The sequence below is a fragment of the Parasteatoda tepidariorum genome, chromosome 1 (genome assembly GCF_982258835.1).
Source record: "Parasteatoda tepidariorum strain Cologne lab strain chromosome 1, Ptep-v5.0, whole genome shotgun sequence".
NCBI classification, from domain to species: domain Eukaryota; kingdom Metazoa; phylum Arthropoda; class Arachnida; order Araneae; family Theridiidae; genus Parasteatoda; species Parasteatoda tepidariorum.
Window position 1 is genome coordinate 100,301,438 of NC_141755.1, and position 21,253 is coordinate 100,322,690.

General features: G+C 31.8%; 1 protein-coding gene across 2 annotated transcripts in view; it reads left to right on the top strand.

Annotated features, from left to right (window-relative positions):
* The window catches only part of CadN (neural cadherin), a 532,539-nt gene that overhangs the window by 19,848 nt on the left and 491,438 nt on the right, over positions 1 to 21,253 (top strand). For both annotated transcript variants that reach the window (XM_087149551.1, XM_087149545.1), the window contains exon 2: positions 7,695 to 9,000. In XM_087149551.1, the coding sequence (XP_087005677.1) occupies positions 7,743 to 9,000 (1,258 nt within the window). In that variant the 5' untranslated portion in view covers positions 7,695 to 7,742. The remainder of the gene's footprint in view (positions 1 to 7,694; positions 9,001 to 21,253) is intronic.

The following is a 21,253-nucleotide window of genomic DNA, read 5'->3' on the forward strand; positions in this document are numbered from 1 at the left end:
GGTTAACCAATTGTAAACCAATTATTTAACAGTATTCAATAATATTTATCCATCATCCCTTCTTAGATTCATTCTCTGCCATTATTACGTTTTTAATTGCCTTATCACTAACAAGGGAAACTAGGGAAGTGTGACTCGCCAATTTTGAAATAAACTAGTGGGATGTATGCCTTATGAGGAATAATTTTAGGGGGCAACATTCGTTTCGGCCCATAGAAGGTCCTGCGAGAGGTAAAAAATATTTCAATATATAGAAAAATCGGTATTTTATTACTTCAATGCAGACTATTAGTTATTGTAATTATCTCATACTCCAATTAATTTTGTGGTACTTACTTTCACGTACTATATAATGCATATTTATTCTCAAAATTGATTTTGAAAATTTTATATATCTGTAGTTTTTCAGAAAAGCCTGTTAGGTTAATTTAAAAAAAAAAAATTGACATCAAATTTTTTAACTTTTTTTTTCAAAAATGTTCCAAATTAATTGGAGTATGCAATTGCGTATCAATCAATTAATTAATTAATATTTAATTAATAATTAATTAATTAATTTGCTAATTGATTTATTAATTAGAAAATAAATTAATTAACCTATTAATTACAAATTAATTGGAGTATGAAACAATTACAATAACTAATAGTCTGCATTGAAGTAATAAAATATCGATTTTTCTATATATTGAATTATTTTTTATCTCTCATAGGACCTTCTATGGGCCAAAACGAATGTTGCCCCTTAAAATTATCTCTCATAAGGCATACATCCCACTAGTTTATTTTAAAATTGGCGAGTCACACTTCCCTAGTTTCCCTTGTAAGCCATAATTTGTAGGGGGAAGAAATGAAAAGAGATAAATATCTAAATGGAATTTTGTTCTCTTATTGCGGAAATTTCTTCCTCTCCGAATTGTTTCTTTTTCTTTATAAGAACAACAACAGCAACACATTTTTACCTTTTGCGAAGTGATATATTGGATGTATTTTTTTTTTTTTTTTATAATTTGTGAAAAAGAGTGACCCTCAGGCGAGACAGAGAGCGACAATTTGAGGAATGCGCGCCGTCAACGATTCTTTTGATGTACGCATTTCCATCTGTCTCTTCCCCGTCAAAGATTGAAGGTCAGAGTTATATTATTTTTTCTTTTTGGATGCACAAAACACATCCACAATAGAGAGTAAAAACAATGCGGCAGTACAATGACCGATCAACGAATGAAATGAATTTTTTAACCCTCATATCATCTCTCGCACGAATTTTCATCTCGTTAAAACATTCCTCATTTGACAGTTAAGACAAAACTTTATATAGTTTCAGGAAATAAGGACAAAAATTTACATCAGGAACATAAAACTTTAAAATTTCAGATGAGCTTTGACACACTCTATTGATATATATTCTACAGTAAAGTTTTATGCATACATTATTTATATTTTATTTATAATTTATATATTTATAATTTATATATTTATAATTTATATATTTATAATTTATATATTTATAATTTATATATTTATAATTTATATATTTATAATTTATATATTTATAATTTATATATTTATAATTTATATATTTATAATTTATATATTTATAATTTATATATTTATAATTTATATATTCATAATTTAAACATGTAAGATGCAAATAAAGCATGCTTGATTTAGTAATTAATAAAAATCTGTAGGTCGCGAAATGGGACAAGAACTTACGACTAACATCATAAACATAAAATTCAAAATTTCAGATGAGCTTTGACATGTATTAGTCTATTGAAACGTATACAACAGTTAAGTTTATGTATTCATTATTTATATATTTCATTTAAAATTTATATATTTCATTTAAAATTTATATATTTCTTTTCAAAGCATGTAAGTAGTCTATTGAAACATATACAACAATTAAGTTTATGCAAATCTATTTATATTTTATTTAAAATTTATATATTTCTTTTCAAAGCATGTAAGATGCAAGTAAAGCATTTTTGATTTAGTAATTAATAAAAACCTATAGTTTCACGAAATGGGACAAGAATTCATGACAAACATCCGAAACATAATACTCAAAAATTTAAGATGAGCTTTGACATGTATTAGTCTATTGAAACATATACAACAGTTAAGTTTATGCATGCATTTTTTATATTTTATTTAAAATTTATATATTTCTTTTCAAAGCATGTAAGATGCAAGTAAAGCATTCTTGATTTAGTAATTAATAAAAACCTATAGTTTCACGAAATGGGACAAGAATTCATGACAAACATCCGAAATATAATACTCAAAAATTTAAGATGAGCTTTGACATGTATTAGTCTATTGAAACATATACAACAATTAAGTTTATGCATGCATTATTTTTATTTTATTTAAAATTTCTATATTTCTTTTTAAAGCACGTAAGATGCAAGTAAAGCATTCTTGATTTAGTAATTAAAAAAAACCTATAGTTTCACGAAATGGGACAAGAATTCATGACAAGCATCCGAAACATAATACTCAAAAATTTAAGATGAGCTTTGACACACGTAAATCATCTGAACTATATTCAGCAGTAAAGTTTTTGCGTACATTATTTATATTATATTTATAATTTATATTGAAGCATATAAGATGTAAATAAAGCATTTTTGATTTAGTAATTAATAAAAACCTATAGTTTCACGAAATGGGACAAGAATTCATGACAAACATCCGAAACATAATACTCAAAAATTTAAGATGAGCTTTGACATGTCTATTGAAACATATACAACAATTAAGTTTATGCATGCATTATTTTTATTTTATTTAAAATTTATATATTTCTTTTCAAAACATGTAAGAGGCAAGTAAAGCATTTTTGATTTAGTAATTAATAAAAACCTATAGTTTCACGAAATGGGACAAGAATTCATGACAAACATCCGAAATATAATACTCAAAAATTTAAGATGAGCTTTGACATACGTAAATCATCTGAACTATATTCAGCAGTAAAGTTTTTGCGTACATTATTTATATTATATTTATAATTTATATTGAAGCATATAAGATGTAAATAAAGCATTTTTGATTTAGTAATTAATGAAACCTATAGCTTCACGAAATGGGACAAGAATTCATGACAAGCATCCGAAGCATGATACTCAAAAATGTAAGATGATCTTTGACATACGTAAATCATCTGAAATATATTCAGCAGTAAATACATACACAACTGTAAAAATGCAGAAATCAGTTATTATACAGTGACCATTACCTAGTGTGATCCATAAAAGTGCCAAAAATTGTTTCAAATTATCTAGGTAATCTACAAACTACCTAGATGAGCCGTGATGGCTCAGGGGATAGAACGTTCGCCTTCCAATGAGGTGAACCGGGTTCAAATCGCAGCGATGGCTGTTCTATACGAATTCCGCATCCGGCTTGCACCGACCAAAGTGCTGGCGGGAAATATCCTCAGTGGTAGACGGATCATGGGTTAGAGTTCATTTGTCGTCAGAGTAACCGTGAGCGGTTTACGTGGTCTTCCTCTCCATGTAACGCAAATGCAGGTAAAGTCCTCCGCGAAGACAAATTTCATCCAATTCTCGATCCAGGAGTTCCCGTTGTCTTCTGGATTGGGTTCAAAATGACAATGCTACTGAGTTGAACATTAGTCATAAATCTAAATTTGGGTCGGCTGTTCAACGACGGTTATAAATAAATAAATAAATAAAAAAATAACTATATAATCTGCAAATTGAATACTAAACACTCGAGATATTTGCTGGAACAACAGCAACGTTTCTGTAAGCTTCAATTAAAAAATTTTTTATTTTTCGCTATCATAAAAATAAAGTTGCTACAAACAAAGAAGCAACAAATTAGTTGATTAGAATCAATCATAGACAATTTTAAAAATACTACGCCAAGAATCGACGTTTAAGACATTACAATTAAGGAGATATCATTTACTTATTTTTCGATACATAAAGAGTCAAATCGAAACATTCAACAAATTATTTGATAGAAAGAGAGAAATAAACTATTTAACTTCCAACGACATGGAAGCCGTTAATGTGCTCATTAACTAGGTAACATGCGGAAAATCCTTGATTTCGATCTTTAACGGAACAAATCAGTTAATCTGAGGATTAGCTAGGCAATGTTCACTCATTGAAAAGAAAAATAAGGCCAAAACTGATAGAATTTGGTAAAATTTACCGAGTTTCCTGTTTCTTATGGGGACACCAAGAAGCTCGGTAACTTTTACAAAAGCGCTTTGGTAATGATTTTGGTAAAATAAGCAGTGAAAATGGTTTTTATATAATGTCATAAAATGTGGTAAAAATAAGTTCATTATTATTATGCCTTAGAGCATGGCATGAAGCCCATTTTTTGATTAAGTTTACTTTTCAGTTTTGTATATTTTACTAGATGTGTGGTAAGAGGAACTATAATTTGGAAAACCAGAATTTTTGATAAACTATTCCCCTATGAACGAAAAAATTACCGATTTAATGTTGCAACTACCGTATGTTATGTTGTTGTTAATGTTGTTTTATTAAACAAAATTAAGTTTTTTTTATTTTTTGAATAACCAGAAATGTACTATAAACCACGGTGATTTTCCTAGAGTTTTTTTTACTTAGCGCCTTAACAGCTTTCGAGCTTTAACAGTAATCATGCACACTACTTACACTTTATCTATAAATTATAAATTTTTATTTTAAGCAAATAAGATCGTGCTTGCATGTAAAAACAGAAAATTCAGTTAAATGCCACAGCCCGGTATACCATACACTGATGTTTTTTAAGGATCAGTGCCACTGCCCGGTATACACTACACTGATATTTTTTTTAAGGTTCAGTCCACCTCCCATTATGCATTTGCCCGGTATACACTACACTGATGTTTGCTTAAGGTTCAGTGGCACTGTCCGGTATACATTTGCCCGTACTCCGAACTGTTGTTTCTCCTAATATAACCTCAGCAGATATTAAAATACCTGATAAATATAATAATATCAACCAATAATTAGTATTCAAAATAAGTGAAAAATATTGCAAAATTTCGAGGTAGAGAGTTTAAGAGAAGAACTGAATATATTTTCAGAACTAAATATGTTCTAAAAAAGTAGAAAAATATATTCTAAGATAGTTCTCTAGAAAGTAGCGTCATGAAATGTAAAAACAACTACTAATAAATATATAGTATATATAATGATAGTTGACTATAAGTCTAAATACAGTATTGGTAATTTAATTTTTGAAAGTGAGACAAAAATAATTATACATTAAATAGAAAATAATTGGTTTACAATAAACTTATTTTGTGATTTTTTCTGAAAAAATTCTTTTTCTGTTTCACGAAATATTCGACATGACACGGTTTTGAAACGAAACTGTTCGACATAGGAATTCAAAATAATATTGTTTGGATATGTAATGCCAAAGGGAAAAATATTTTTTTTTGACATAACAAGGTTTTCGAAATATAGAAGTTCGAGATATCTAGAGTATACTGTATTTAGCACTTTAATAATTTCTATTTATGAAATACAGCATGAACCACAGGTCTCTTTTTCTGCATTAAAGGCAAAATCTTCCAACACACGGCTCATTTTCAAATTTGCACTAATTTGCAATTATTTAAATCTAACAGAAACAGTTATTCATCATTGAAAATTCCTTAATTTACAAAATCAACTATTGACAAATTTTTGAATATGAATGAATTTTTTTTTAAACCTCTTCTTTTGGATTTCATATTTTCATACAATTATAATTCCGATAATCTAATAGATTTTTTTTAACTATTAGACTGTCTTTTATAATAAAAAAATATCAAAATATATTTCTGCTTGTAATTAGAGAGTCAGAAAAAAATATATAAACTGGACTCCGGTGCCCCACCTGCGTCAAAGGGTTAAAATAATGAACTAATGTATAAAGAAATTTGTTTAAAGCTAATTTTTAATATTTTTGATGTTATTTTCATTTATATAACAAGCTATTAGTAAATATCAGCAATAAAAATTTTTTATGTTGCACAAAAAGTCACAAAATTCTAAGAAATTGTGTCATTATATACATCATTGTTTTTCTAATTGAAATTAAAAAGCAGTCAAAATGACTTCCTTGGGCTATCTAGTGTTAAATACTATTATTAAAATAATAAAAATTATTTTACAGACAAACAATACCTTTATGCTTCATAACTTTTATTAATTTTATGTTTAAAACAAAGTATCTGGATTTTATGTGTAAAAAATGGATTTTATCATTTAGTTTATCAGTGTAATAAAAATGCGTGGGGGGGGGGATCATCATTTACAAATAATTTTTATGTACTATACCTAAGATAAAATTCGAAATCCCTATTCAACATTCATTTTTTTATGCAAATGTGAGGGGAAATAATGCTGTCGTAAAAATTATATGTTTCCTGCAAAATATCTTATTTTATTTTTACGAGCGGCAAAAAATATTCAATTTTTATTTTTTTTTAAATATCTTAATGCCATGAAATTTCTTTGTTAAAAATTGTTTGACTTTCCTATTACTTCCTAAAATATTTTCCCCCGATTCAAATTTTTATCTGTTAAAAAATGTACTTTCATATTAAAAATAATTATAATAGCTAGAGTTAAAAATCTTAGTGACCTCAACCCTTAAATTGATGCTCTCTTTTGATAGAAGGCTGGAGTTGCTGCCACTTTGGATGATTGATTAATATTCATAATTCTTACGGAAAAAGAAAGGGTGACATATTTTCTTTTGTAGAAATTTAATGGTTTCGACCTTTTTTTGTTATAAAATTTTTTATAAATTTTTTTTTTGCATCACAGTCTCAAATGAAACCTATCAATGGTTTGAAAATATATAAATAATAATAATAATAATCGATTATTTAAATGGAAAAAAAATTGTAGGTATAAAACATTTATATATAATTTTTCTTAACTTTTAGAGTCAATTTTTTTTTAATAGAGCGAATATTGTAGTGACACGAATATTAAATAATTGTGATTTATGAATAAGTTAAACATATTAATGGGTAAATAATGTAGCAATTGAATTTGAATAGTTTGATAGCCGTAACAGTGTTTTGATCAATTTTGAACTCTGTTTATGATGTTTCAAAATTGAAACCCTCAGAGAGATTGAATAAAGTAAGAATAAGGTGGCAGACCAATTGTCTTCTCGTACAAAAAAAAAAAAAAAAACTCTTTTGATTCGCGTCTAAAAAAGAGATATCTCGGGTTAAAAGCTTATTTTAGTCTTATTCAACTAATCAACATTGATTTATTTTGCATTATCATAAAATTTCGAAGAATTCGTGACAATTTCTGAGTGTGTTTTCAATGGATGGACCGCCAATCTTAGTTTACGTTGGCAACAAACTGTCAAAAAGTAACCTAATAAAACCTGTTTTTTAGAAGCAAATTGAAGTGCCCAAGTGTGCACATGAACAGTTTAAATGAGTCTTAAACAGTTTAAATGAGTCTTCTAGTTTTGGCCAATTAGACAAGACATAAAGGCAAAGCACAATGTTGCTTACTTGCAAACTTTAAGTTTAATTCACTTAAAAATGTCTCTTACGCAAAATGTCTCTTAGTTCCATTCAGTGTTCTATCTATTCCATCGCCTATATTCGTCATTGCTATTAGTTGTAAATTTATTAAAATATGAAATAAAACACGCTTCTTCTTTTCATATTGCAGGAGCTGCCCGACAAAAAATCATTTGCATGTAAAAGCTGACCCTTCAGGATGGCGGGGTCCAAGCGACTCATCAGAATTTTAGCGGTATGCTGTTGTCTCTTGTCTTCGAGTTGTCTTGCCGATGTCCTGCGGGTTGCTGTTCCCCACGACGCTTATCCCGGATACGGAATCACCAGGCTAGATTACTGGGGACAAGCTTTCAGCCTGCTGGAGAACGAATTTTCTAGTCTTTTTGCAGTCATGAGTGACGGACTTCTGATGCCGACCAGCGAACTCAGCCACCTGATCGACTCTCCACCCTTGACTCTGGTCGTCAGACAAGAGGCGCAGAATGGCACGAAAGAACAGATGATAGTGATCCACGTCGTCGATAGGAATCGGCTCGTGAGGTTTTCTCAAGATAGCTACAGCGGGCAAATCTATGAGAACGAACCGGCGGGCACGGTGGTCGAAGGCCTGGATAGGATGTTTGCAACTTCGGATCCGTACCATCCAATCATTTACACTTTCGTGTCAGGAAACGAGGAGGACGCCTTCAGTATTGTCCAGCTTCCAATCAACAACCTCTCCTCCAGTATCGTCATTCGGACGAACCGCGTCCTGGACAGAGAAAGGCAGGAAGTGTACAACCTAGTCATCCGGGCCACCGATGTCCAGGAAGCCAACAGCGCCGACGCCCAAGTGACCATCCAGGTGAACAACGTGAACGACAACGCTCCGGTTCCGGAGAGGACCATCTATGAATTCCGGATCCCGGAAGACACGGAGCTGTATTCCATCGTCGGAAACGTGAGTGCTTACGATGCGGATGGTGATAAACCCGTGTATCATTTAGTGTCCCGGCACCCGGTGTTTGCCATTATCCCGAAGACGGGTCAAATTCTTTTGATCGCGGCACCCGAGTTGAAGACCTACAAGTTGAATGTGCGCACCCAGGATACAGCGAAACCACCGAGGATTAGTGCTCCCTTTTCGGTGTATATCGAAGTGTATAGTGAGGAATTACCATTGGAAAGTGAAAATGTCGACAGCAACGATATTCAGTTGCTGTCTCGTCAGAAGAGAAGCGTGAGACCCACGAAAAGTTACGAGTATAAAGAGACTGACGGCAGTAAACCGGGAAAAGTGATGTTTCAGTTGGATAAGAAACATCCCCAAGAAACTTACAAGATGGAGAACCCTATTAAATGGGTTGATGTGGATTCATCTGGTGATGTTAAGATCAAAGAGCCCTGGGATTATGAGCAGTTGGGAAAAGAAAAAACCATCGATTTTTGGGTATTCGTCACTGGACCCAACATCAATGGTAAGGGAAATTTTAAGTTTTTATTCCTAAATGTAACTTTATTTTTGCACGTTTTATCAATTTATACTAATTTTTGAATGATTTATTACTTAACATTTTTTAAAAAAAAAAATAGTTAAATTTTTATTTATTAAAAACACACTGACCTCATTACAGAAGATGTTCTGTAAGAATCCATTGTTTGCTTTAATAGAAGATGCTTCGTACGAATCGATTTTCGAACTCTTAACATGAAATGTTTTGTAAGGATCAATTGTTTACTTTAATAGTAGAAGATGTTCTGTAAGAATCGATTGTTTACTTTAACAGTAGAACATGTTTGGTAAGAATCGATTGTTTACTTTAACAGAAGATGTTTCGCAGGAATCGATTTTCGAACTCTTAACATAAAATGTTTTGTAAGGATCAATTGCTTACTTTAACAGTAGAAGATGTTCTGTAAGAATCGATTGTTTACTTTAACAGTAGAACATGTTTGGTAAGAATCGATTGTTCACTTTAACAGATGTTTCGCAGGAATCAATTTTCGAACTTTTAAGAAATAATGTTTTGTAAGGATCAATCGTTTACTTTAACAGTAAAAGATGTTCTGTAACAATCGATTGTTTTCTTTAACAGTAGAACATGTTTTGCAAGAATCGATTGTTTACTTTAACAGCAGATGTTTCCTAAGAATCGATTGTTTACTTTAACAGTAGAACATGTTTATTAAGAATCGATTGTTTACTTTAACAGAAGATGTTTCGCAGGAATCAATTTTTCAACTTTTAAGAAAAAATGTTTTGTAAGGATCAATCGTTTACTTTAACAGTAAAAGATGTTCTGTAACAATCGATTGTTTACTTTAACAGTAAAACATGTTTTGCAAGAATCGATTGTTTACTTTACCAGTAGATGTTTCCTAAGAATCGATTGTTGGTTTTCGTGGTAACCAAAACCTATTGACAAAATCTTGAACTGATTTTTGGTATGCGTTCTAAAATAACATTACATAATTTTATAACGGTCACGTTACATGAAATAGTCTGAATTTTTTATTTATTTATCAAGAATTTTCTGATGGTGCTTATTTTTTACTATTCCAGCTCTTTTTAAACGTTCAGTGAATGCATCGATTCGAGTGTGGCAATTTAGAGTAGCATTCATAAGGAATCACTTCACAGCGTTTAGGAAAAATCTTCTTCACATAGATCCGTTGTTCTTGTCGTATGCCTGTTTAGGAATAGGGGGTGCGATTGTTCCTGTTTTTCAGTGGCGCCATCTATGATCAGGAATTCGACTTCTGCCACGCTATTCACACAACCACAACCCGTTCATAGGGTGGGTCAAATTCACACACAAAGGAGAAAGGACATAGAACACACACCGTGAGAAAGAAACATCCATGCCTTGCCTGGGATTCGAACCCAGGACCTTTCTGATGCAAGGACAGTTCCCTGCCCCCTACACAGGCCAGTCGGCTGATCCGTTGTTTACCTATTATACAGAAAAATATAGTATCTGAACAATGGGCTTTTAAAAAGAATATTCCCTAATCACCACAGAGTGTTCCCTTTCCAGAGTGAAACAAATTATTGTTTCAGACCTTAAAAAAACGTGTGTTTTGAAAAAAATTAAAATTTATTAAGTGTTGGCTTTAACAAGGTATCCCCTCCTTGTTAAGAGCATTATGATATCTAGCTCTTTTTTTGTTCCCTCCACCCAAGAAATTTAAGTAATTCAGCTTTTTTTTTTATTCAAGGAATTAATGAAAATCATGAAGTTTTTTTTCTTCCACTTATCATTTTTATAAATTCATTGTACACTGGTTATCATAAATTAAGGAAAATTCACAAAAATCGCGATAACTCAAGAAATTACACATGGAATTTTATGAAACTTACCCACAATATACAACACATAGTAAGGTATTAAACAACATAAAAAGAAATTATCAGACATTAATAGTAGTATAGAAATTAGTACATGTATAAAATAAACAAATTGGAAGTATCGGTTTGCAATAGAAAAAGTACCTTTAATATGGAATATGATTGCCTCTAGAAGCAATACAGCACAAACAGCGATGTGTGATGCTTTCAATTATGCGGTCTATCAGTTCAATAGGAAGTGAGAGCCATTGCTCTTGTAAAGCAGTTGCAAGCGTGGCAAGGGTCTGAGGGGGCGGATTGATGGCAGATACACGCCTCCCTAGAGCATCCCAAACGTGCTCGATAGGATTCAAGTCCGGGGATCGAGCTGGCCACTCCATGCGAGTAATTGTTTCCTGTTGAAGATAATCATCAACAATGCGAGCTCTGTGTGGTCTTGCATTATCGTACTGTAACAGGAAGCAATCACCAATTGCCCCGGCATATGGGCGCACATAAGCATCAAGGATGTTGTCTCGATAAACCTGAGCATTCACGGTTCCCCTTGGAAAGACATGGAGGTATGTGCGCCCTCCTAAGGATATGCCTCCCCAAACACAGACACTGCCTCTTCCGTATGCATCTCTTTCACGGATGTTTGATGGATGATAACGGGTCCCAGGTTCTCTCCATATCAAATAACGTCTACTGTCACTTTCTAGACTAAACCTGGACTCATCCGTAAAGAGAACAGGCCTCCATTGATCTGACGTCCAGTGGACATGTTGTCGGGCCCACTGCAAACGGTCTCTCCTATGGCGTGATGTGAGCGGCACGCAAATGGCTGGTCGTCTCGCATACAGACCACCTTCGTGGAGCCTTCTGCGCACAGTTGACGTTGACACCAACCTTCCGGTGGCTGCAGCAAGAGAGGATCTAAGATGTGTCGGAGTAGCGGTTCTATTCCTGCGTGCACTTAATGTCAAATATCGGTCATCGGCACTGGTCGTAACAGTTGGCCGTCCTTGACTGAACCTCCTAGATGCCGAATCTGTGGTTTGAAATTGCCTCCAAAGTCTATGAACCACAGATGGACTCACATTTAGCCATCTGGCCACTTCTGATTGACTCTGCCCTTCCTCTAGTCTCCCGATGGCTCTCCATCGTAGTTCTTCAGGCAAATGATGCCTAGAGGTCATTATTACGAATTGGCTATCTCAGATTTTCAATGTCGCAATCACAGTAAAATTTGTGTGCTTTCTCTCAAACTTGGACTTTTATGCTCCAGGCAGATGACGTAAGCCGAGTGCAGCGCCACTAATTTGCATATTGCAATTTTACTCAGCTACTCTTAGTGGACAACATATGCAAATTTTGGACGGTTTGGCTTACTTTTGAAAGAGTTATCGCTATTTTTGTGATTTTTCCTTAATTTATGATAACCAGTGTAGTTTAAGGTAGAAGAATTCTCCACATACCATAACAGATTATTTAGTTCACTGTTTCTTAGAGTTATCTACCTGCATGATTAGCCTTTAAGATTCATTTATCGCCTTTTTATATTCATTTTTCATTTTAAAAGTGCAATTCCGGTTACTTACCTAATATATTACCATACCCTCCAACTTATGAGGACTTTGAAAATAATTCTTTCTAGTGGTAGCGAACCAAAGTAGAAATTTTTAAAGCAAATGGATCTCTCATAAAACTTTTATCAGAACTTAAGAATCTAGCCATATGGCCTGCACTTTTATAAGTAATAGTGGACAAGTTACGCTAAACTTCATTTTTTTTAAATATTAAGACATTAATTTTGCTACCGTCTGAAAAGAACATTTCTGAAACTACGGAAATTCCGTAGCAGTTGGAGGGTATGTATTACTAAGAGTCGACGTAGACTTTTTGTGAAAGGTTTATGTTTTTGTAAAAACGTCTGAAACCGACTCATATGTATCAGAATTTGTGAAAATAGGGTTTGATTTTGTGAAAAATCAAAATAAAAGCGATTTTTTAATATTTTGTAAAAACTACTATTTTCTGGAATTTGTAAGATTAGACCTTTTTTGTGTGAAAAAACAACGCATCCACACACAAAACAAAGTTTTTTAAGAAGTTTTAATATTATGACGTATTGCCGTCGTTATCTCCGTTTTTAAGCGAAAGGGCAAATTTATCAGGTGAAAAAAAAAAAAAAAAACTGAGAAGGGTCCATTTTTGTCGCGGAAAATAACACGTTAAGGATATATTTTTGCATTAGAATAATCCAAAAAGGGATTATTTTTACGATATAATAATTTGAGAAAAGTCCATTATTGTAATAAAATAATTTTTGGTAGGTTCGGTTTTAGCGATGAAATAATTTCTGAAATTTTCGTTTTCACGGAAAAATAATTTATCAAGGGTCTGTTTAAAAAAAAACAAAAATATAAAATTTAAATTTTTATTGATATTTTTTTAAATGAATCGGAACTATTATCGTTGTTTGTTAGCCTTTTTTCTTTCTAAATTTTACAATGATTTTCCTCATATCGTATATTTCGCGCTTTTCCTTTATTGGAATACGTTTACAATTTCATTGGTTTATTTCCATAGTCATATCTTCAATTATTCATTCAAACAAATTATAAAACGTAACTCAGTATTCCCTTTTAGCTTCCGGACAGGTTTCTTCTTTGGAACCACCATTAACGGAAGGTAGAGTCTGGAAATTAAATACATCATTCCATAAAAACCTCTCCTCTTTAATTGAGGAGGAATCACCAGGTGTTTGACCGTCGCGGTCGAATGAGCATCGAACAATGAAGTGGGATGAAAGTAAAACAAATTGTATCTTTTTTTTAAAAAGGAGACAATGAGTAAGCTCATGTTAATAGCTTAATCCCGAACTCTAATTTGCACTCCATAAATCCATTAAAAAAATAATCATCTCATAATATTTTGCGTAAGGAGTGAATGTTCAAACCTTTATAAATAGATGGTTAAATAGCATGTAGAATTACATCCCCCCCCTCTCTCTCTCTCTCTCTCTCTCTCTCTCTCTCTATATATATATATATATATATATATATATATATATATATATATATATATATATATATATATATATATATATATATATATATATATATATATATATATACATATACACTGGTTATCATAAATTAAGGAAAAATCACAAAAATAGCGATAACTCTTTCAAAAGTAAGCCAAACCGTGCAAAATTTGCATATGTTGTCCACTAAGAGTAGCTGAGTAAAATTGCAATATGCAAATTAGTGGCGCTGCACTCGGCTTACGTCATCTGCCTGGAGCATAAAAGTCCAAGTTTGAGAGAAAGCACACAAATTTTACTGTGATTGCGACATTGAAAATCTGAGATAGCCAATTCGTAATAATGACCTCTAGGCATCATTTGCCTGAAGAACTACGATGGAGAGCCATCGGGAGACTAGAGGCAGGGCAGAGTCAATCAGAAGTGGCCAGATGGCTAAATGTGAGTCCATCTGTGGTTCATAGACTTTGGAGGCAATTTCAAACCACAGATTCGGCATCTAGGAGGTTCAGTCAAGGACGGCCAACTGTTACGACCAGTGCCGATGACCGATATTTGACATTAAGTGCACGCAGGAATAGAACCGCTACTCCGACACATCTTAGATCCTCTCTTGCTGCAGCCACCGGAAGGTTGGTGTCAACGTCAACTGTGCGCAGAAGGCTCCGCGAAGGTGGTCTGTATGCGAGACGACCAGCCATTTGCGTGCCGCTCACATCACGCCATAGGAGAGACCGTTTGCAGTGGGCCCGACAACATGTCCACTGGACGTCAGATCAATGGAGGCCTGTTCTCTTTACGGATGAGTCCAGGTTTAGTCTAGAAAGTGACAGTAGACGTTATTTGATATGGAGAGAACCTGGGACCCGTTATCATCCATCAAACATCCGTGAAAGAGATGCATACGGAAGAGGCAGTGTCTGTGTTTGGGGAGGCATATCCTTAGGAGGGCGCACATACCTCCATGTCTTTCCAAGGGGAACCGTGAATGCTCAGGTTTATCGAGACAACATCCTTGATGCTTATGTGCGCCCATATGCCGGGGCAATTGGTGATTGCTTCCTGTTACAGGACGATAATGCAAGACCACACAGAGCTCGCATTGTTGATGATTATCTTCAACAGGAAACAATTACTCGCATGGAGTGGCCAGCTCGATCCCCGGACTTGAATCCTATCGAGCACGTTTGGGATGCTCTAGGGAGGCGTGTATCTGCCATCAATCCGCCCCCTCAGACCCTTGCCACGCTTGCAACTGCTTTACAAGAGCAATGGCTCTCACTTCCTATTGAACTGATAGACCGCATAATTGAAAGCATCACACATCGCTGTTTGTGCTGTATTGCTTCTAGAGGCAATCATATTCCATATTAAAGGTACTTTTTCTATTGCAAACCGATACTTCCAATTTGTTTATTTTATACATGTGCTAATTTCTATACTACTATTAATGTCTGATAATTTCTTTTTATGTTGTTTAATACCTTACTATGTGTTGTATATTGTGGGTAAGTTTCATAAAATTCCATGTGTAATTTCTTGAGTTATCGCGATTTTTGTGAATTTTCCTTAATTTATGATAACCAGTGTATATGAAAGGGGAGCAGTCATGGTGAGTGTTGTTAGGCCACGCAGATAGCAGTTGGAAGGCAAAAAATATTTTATTAGCTTCACATAGTATATTTAAAACATTTTCTAGCAAAGGCGGAGCTCAAAATCGCACTCAAAAACTGTGTGCTTAAGTTTTTATCTTAGGGAAAGTATCAAAGGAATTTCCCTCTATTTTATTATATTTGAGGGGAAAAAGGGAAATCCCAAGTATTACTATTGGTTTATGAAAGAGATCGAGCGTTTCCCACACAGAGCAAAGGGAAATATGTCCTGCTCTTAATTGAATGCATAGTTGAGCCAAAAATAGATTTAAGAACAGGATGTGGCTTTTAAAAGTGTGAGAAAGAATTTCGAATGGAATAATTAATTAGTAATAAAGTAGGAGTTGTTTTATAGCAAAGAAATTAACATAGAAAGATTAATAGAAGCTTTTTATGTTACATATATATATATATATATATATATATATATATATATATATATATATATATATATATATATATATATATATATATATATATATATATATATATATATATATATATATATATTTATATATATATATATATATATATTTATATATATATATATATATATATATATATATATATATATATATATATATATATATATATATATATATATATATATGTATGTACATATATGTTTTTTTTTTTCAGCTAAAACTGTAGTTAAAAATATCCCCCTGGAAAATTATTAAGAAATCTTTTACCTTTTTCAAAAATTTATATTTTGAAGAAATTGTGTCTTTAAAAAATTTGCTTTTTAAGGGTAAGGAAAGTAAAAGCATTCGGTTTTAATGTTTTAAACATTTATGCATATATACTTTGGTAATTAATTTAATATATATATTAAAATCGTTAAATTTTATTTATTTTTTTCCGCGTTTCATTGCGTAACCTTTAGTCAATAACGGCGAATTCTTATAATTATTACGGGAGAGGGAATAACCTACTGAGGAACTTAAAAATATGAAAAATTGTTGAATAATGACTAAAAATACAGTTAATTTTGTTTTTAAAAAAAATCACAATTAAATTCGTTGAACGAAAAAGAATTTTTTTTTCTTCAAAAAATCATCAAGTTTTATTTGTTTTCTTTGGTTACGCAATCTTTAAAGTTTTGTTAATGTTAATTACGGTGAATTGTTATAGTTATAACGAATGAGAGAATGCAGAACTTGGAAACAAAAAGAATGAACGAGAATAAATAAAAAGGAATTTACTTTTATTTAAAAAAAATTCGTGGAGTTAAAAAAATTGATACAAAATTCGTGAAATTGTATTTTTTCTTGTGTGGAATATTGCGCATTCATTAACCTTTTGTTAATTACGATACATTTTTATAGTTGTTATGGATAAAAAAGTGACTTATTGCGGAACTTGAAAATATAAAGAATTAATGAGAAACGAAAAACAACTAAAATTGAAATTAATTCTGCTTAAAATTATCGTAAGTAGTAAAAATTCGGAAAGTCAAAATATTTGAAGGTAGTATTTAATTTGGAATGTTACGTAGTCTTTTACGTTTGGTTAATTAAGGTGAATTGCTTTAGTTATTACATTAAAGAGAATGACTTATTGCCGAACTTGGAATCGTAAAAACTTCATGAACTAAACAAAATATAAATTAAAGTGAAGTTAATTTAGTTTAAAAAATTCGCACTGGCGGGAAAAAGAACAAAAACGGACGCTGATTGAATTGTGATTTTAGTATGGTGGACGAAAATGCGTCCACATTTTCACAAACAATGTGATTTCTTTTTTTTTTTTCCAACTGGAATATCATTTGGAAGGGATCCTTCACTGCTGGGTCATTTCAGTTTCTTCCACCTTGCAACCCTCCCAAATGGCTTGGACGAAGACATCGAGGCGTTTCCATGGAAACGGCGCTGATCAATACAATACAATACAGGAGTTGCCTGGGGGTTGCCATCTCTCTCCCCTCACCCCCTCTGCCATCTTCATTGAAGGCATCCAAAACACTGTTTTGCTCAACTCTCAATATTTGCTTACTCTAGATATCCTATTCCAACAAAATTCCTCTTTAAATGCTTCCTCAAAACTCGTTTACGAAATTACCATCCTGGATTAAAAGAACACAATTTATTGACTCGATTATAAAACTCTACTTTTGAATCATTTCTGTTTAAATGTGTGTATGCGTGAGTTAGAATGTTAAAGGGCGATTCGATTTTGACAGACTAACAATTGTAGATGTCAACGGTAATTTGAGAAAAATACGTCAAAATTTAATTCAAACATGGTTATTTCTGGAAACCATGCATTTATATTTATAATTATGTAATTATGGACTTATTAATAATGCGGAAATATCTTTAAAATTAAGTGAAGAGGTTGTGACAGACTTAAAAAAAAAAAAAATCTTTATTTCTTTGTTTTTAAAGTTTTACATTCAACTATACCCATAAAGTAAAGTTCTATACCCATATTCAACGTCATAGCGATTATTTAAGCTTATTAAAATGTAGTGGAGTTAGTCCAGAAAATGAACATTCCTTCAAAATTTGTCTTTGTTTCGTAAACATTTGGCCATAACAGGATGTAGCTCTTTCATAGTTTACTTAATTAACAGACCAATATATGGGAAAACAAATAAATTTTTTAAATTTTTTTTAAAGAATTATTGCAATTGATGTAGTGTGATTTAATATATAGGTTAAAACTGCAGTTTGAGATGAATTTTAAACGGAAATTTGAATACCACTCAGCATCTAAAAGATATTTTTTCAAAAAGCACAATGTCAAAAATAATAAGAATAATAAATAAGTAAATAAGTAAGTAATAAATAAATAAAATTGTAAAATTGGTGAAAAGTGAAAAAGTTCCTTATCAGAGGTTTAAGAAAATTAAAATTTTTAGAAACGAGCATTTTACGAAATGAAGTACCATAACCAGTTTTTTCTTTAAGAAATGAATTTTTGATTTTGCAGTACGTATTAATCACCGTATTAAAAATAAATTTTTACTATCTTGTAAGAAATAAAGATGTACAAAATCAAACACATAAATTTTATTTCAGTAAAATTTACTTGCTGAAGATTCGAGATTTCTTGATTCTATAGTAGGTTATGATCCTGCGCATCCCCATGTTTGGCTTTGCTCCTGAGGCGGACGTGTATCTAAGAATTTCTCATGAATACATTAACTTCAAAATTAAAGTTTTGAAGCATTAATTTTCTCAATAATAATCTTATTTTAGGGCTCACCAAAATATGCAATCCGCTAAATAAAAGTAAGAACCACAACTTTTGACCCTTTTTTGAAAATAAATTTCGATATTTGCCATAAAATATTTAGTTATTAATAGCATGTCTAATGCTTAGTTTATTCCCTATGTTGAATTTTTATGAGTACTATAAAGCAAGATAGTGAAAAAAATTTTTTTTAACAAAGTTATGCTATTTTGAAAGAAGGTCAATTTTTGACCAGTTTTCCCTCATATTTAAAAAAAAATTTTTTTTCATATTTTTTTTTGTAATTATACCACGCTTAAACGTATAACACACACATAAATCTAAATAAAAAAATTTCTTAATTAAAAATTTCAAAATTTTAGTATTTGGGTCTTTAAATTAGCGAGCAATGTTGTATTTAGGCCGTTTATAATTTTCATTAAGGTTAAGCAATTTTTTTTCATAGCCATATTTCTGTTAATAAACCATATCTTTTTGGGCCTTTCTTTGGTTTTGTCCTATTTAAATTGGCTTCTTATTTTTGGTTTCTTATTATTTATTAGTTAAACAATTTTGTACATTACCTTTTTTAATGAACTAACCCTATCTTTTTGGTTCTTTCTCTGGTTTTTCAGTTAATTTTTTTCTTATTTAAATTTTTTTCCCTTATTTTTTTGTTCATCCTTTTGGCCCAGCCGAGCCAAGAGTTTCTTTTTTATGAATCGAATCATGTTTCCCTATTTAACTAAATGGTTAAGTTCACGATTGTTTCAAGTCATCCACGGCGTATTATGTATTTAAATTGGTCCAAAAATTCTTCTTAAAAATTTTTATTTCAAATATGACTAAGTTTTTATTCACCTTTCATCGTCGAAGTTCAAGTTTCATTGACTTAATATACTATAGGTTTTTCTTCAATTTATTCTAGAAAAAATAATTTTTAGCTGTAGAGATATACAAGATTTGGAACACTTTAGAAGACGAACGAGAAGTGTCCCTGTAGGATCCGGCCTTCATGATACTCTTGTAGAAAGGGGGGAGGGAATGGGAAAGTGAATTTATTTTTAGGAAGTTGGATTGAGAAATGTTGGCAGATGACTCCGAGTTATGACAAAAAAAAAAAAAAAAAAAAAAAAAAGCGTTTTTTTAAGAACGTATTATTTATTCTTATAACATTAAGGGATAAAATAAGTGTTGTATCGTTTGGCGATCTGGCACTGAGGAAATATTTCGTGATATGTTTTCAATGAATTTCGAATTACATGTTCTTCCAGCCTTTTTTACGCAAGGTCTGTTTTTGTGAAAATGAGAAAAGTTTGCTGATTCAAATTAGCTGATTTTGTCAAAAAAAAAAAAAAAAAAAAAAAAAAAAAAAAAAATTAAATAAATAAATAAATAAAAAAATAAAAATCCCTAAAACCAGTGGTCTTTTCAGATTTTTCTGTGAAAGTTTCTGCTTTTGTGGAAAATGTACACGGTTTTCTGAAACTGAAATTAGCGTAAAATCGGTTTCATTCTGCAAGAATCAAGTTTGCCGAACGGCCTGTGTAGGGGGTAGGGAACTGTCCTTAAGGTTCTGGGTTCGAATCCCGGGCAAGGCATGGATGTTTCTTTCTCTCTATCTGTGTTCTATGTCCTTTCTCCTGTGTGTGTGAATGTGACCCGCCCTATAAACGGGTTGTGGTAGTGTGACGTGGGCGACGCTGCTCCACCGCCGTGGCTTCGCCACAGGTGCCACAGGTAACGAAAAGAGAGTTAGCTGTTCTGGCACTTTCTGTGGCCAATAGTTTAAAGTGCCCGCCATTTAAAAAAAAAAAGAAGAATCGAGTTTTTCTTGAAAATAAATAAATAAAGCTCCACTTTTGCAAAAAAACAAACATCTTTTTCAAAAGAAATAGTTTTGGAAGTGATTTATAAATGTCATCGACTGCAATTTTTGAAGAAAAAAAAAGGATTTTGGGACAGGTCTTTTTTAAAAAATTAAAAAAAATAAATTTGATATTATTTAAAGATAATTTTTTTTGTGAAGGGAATCAGTTTTGCGAAGTTCTCATTTTTAAAATTAAAAATATCGTGCAAAGTTTTTTTTAATGAATGAAAAATTTAAAATTGGACCCGTATTTCGTGAAGAGTTCATTTTTAAAGTAAAATATTTTGTGAGGGGTCTTTTTTTTTGATTATAAAAAGTTTTGTCCTTTTTTGAAATAAAATATTTTGTGAGGGGTCTTTTTTTTTGATTATGAAAAGTTTTGTCCTTTTTTGAAATAAAATATTTTGTGAAGAGTCCTATTTTAAAGCGAAAAAAAAAAAAGATTGTGACGGATCCATTTTTGAGATAAAATTTTTTTGAAGATCCCATTATTGTGGTAAAATATTTTTTGAAGATTCCATTATTGAGGTATTTAAAATATTTTTTGAAAATTTTTTTGAAGATTTTATTGAGGTAAAATATTTTTTTAAAAGTTCCATTATTGAGGTGAAATATTTCTTGATTTTACATTTCCGTCATAATATATTTTGTA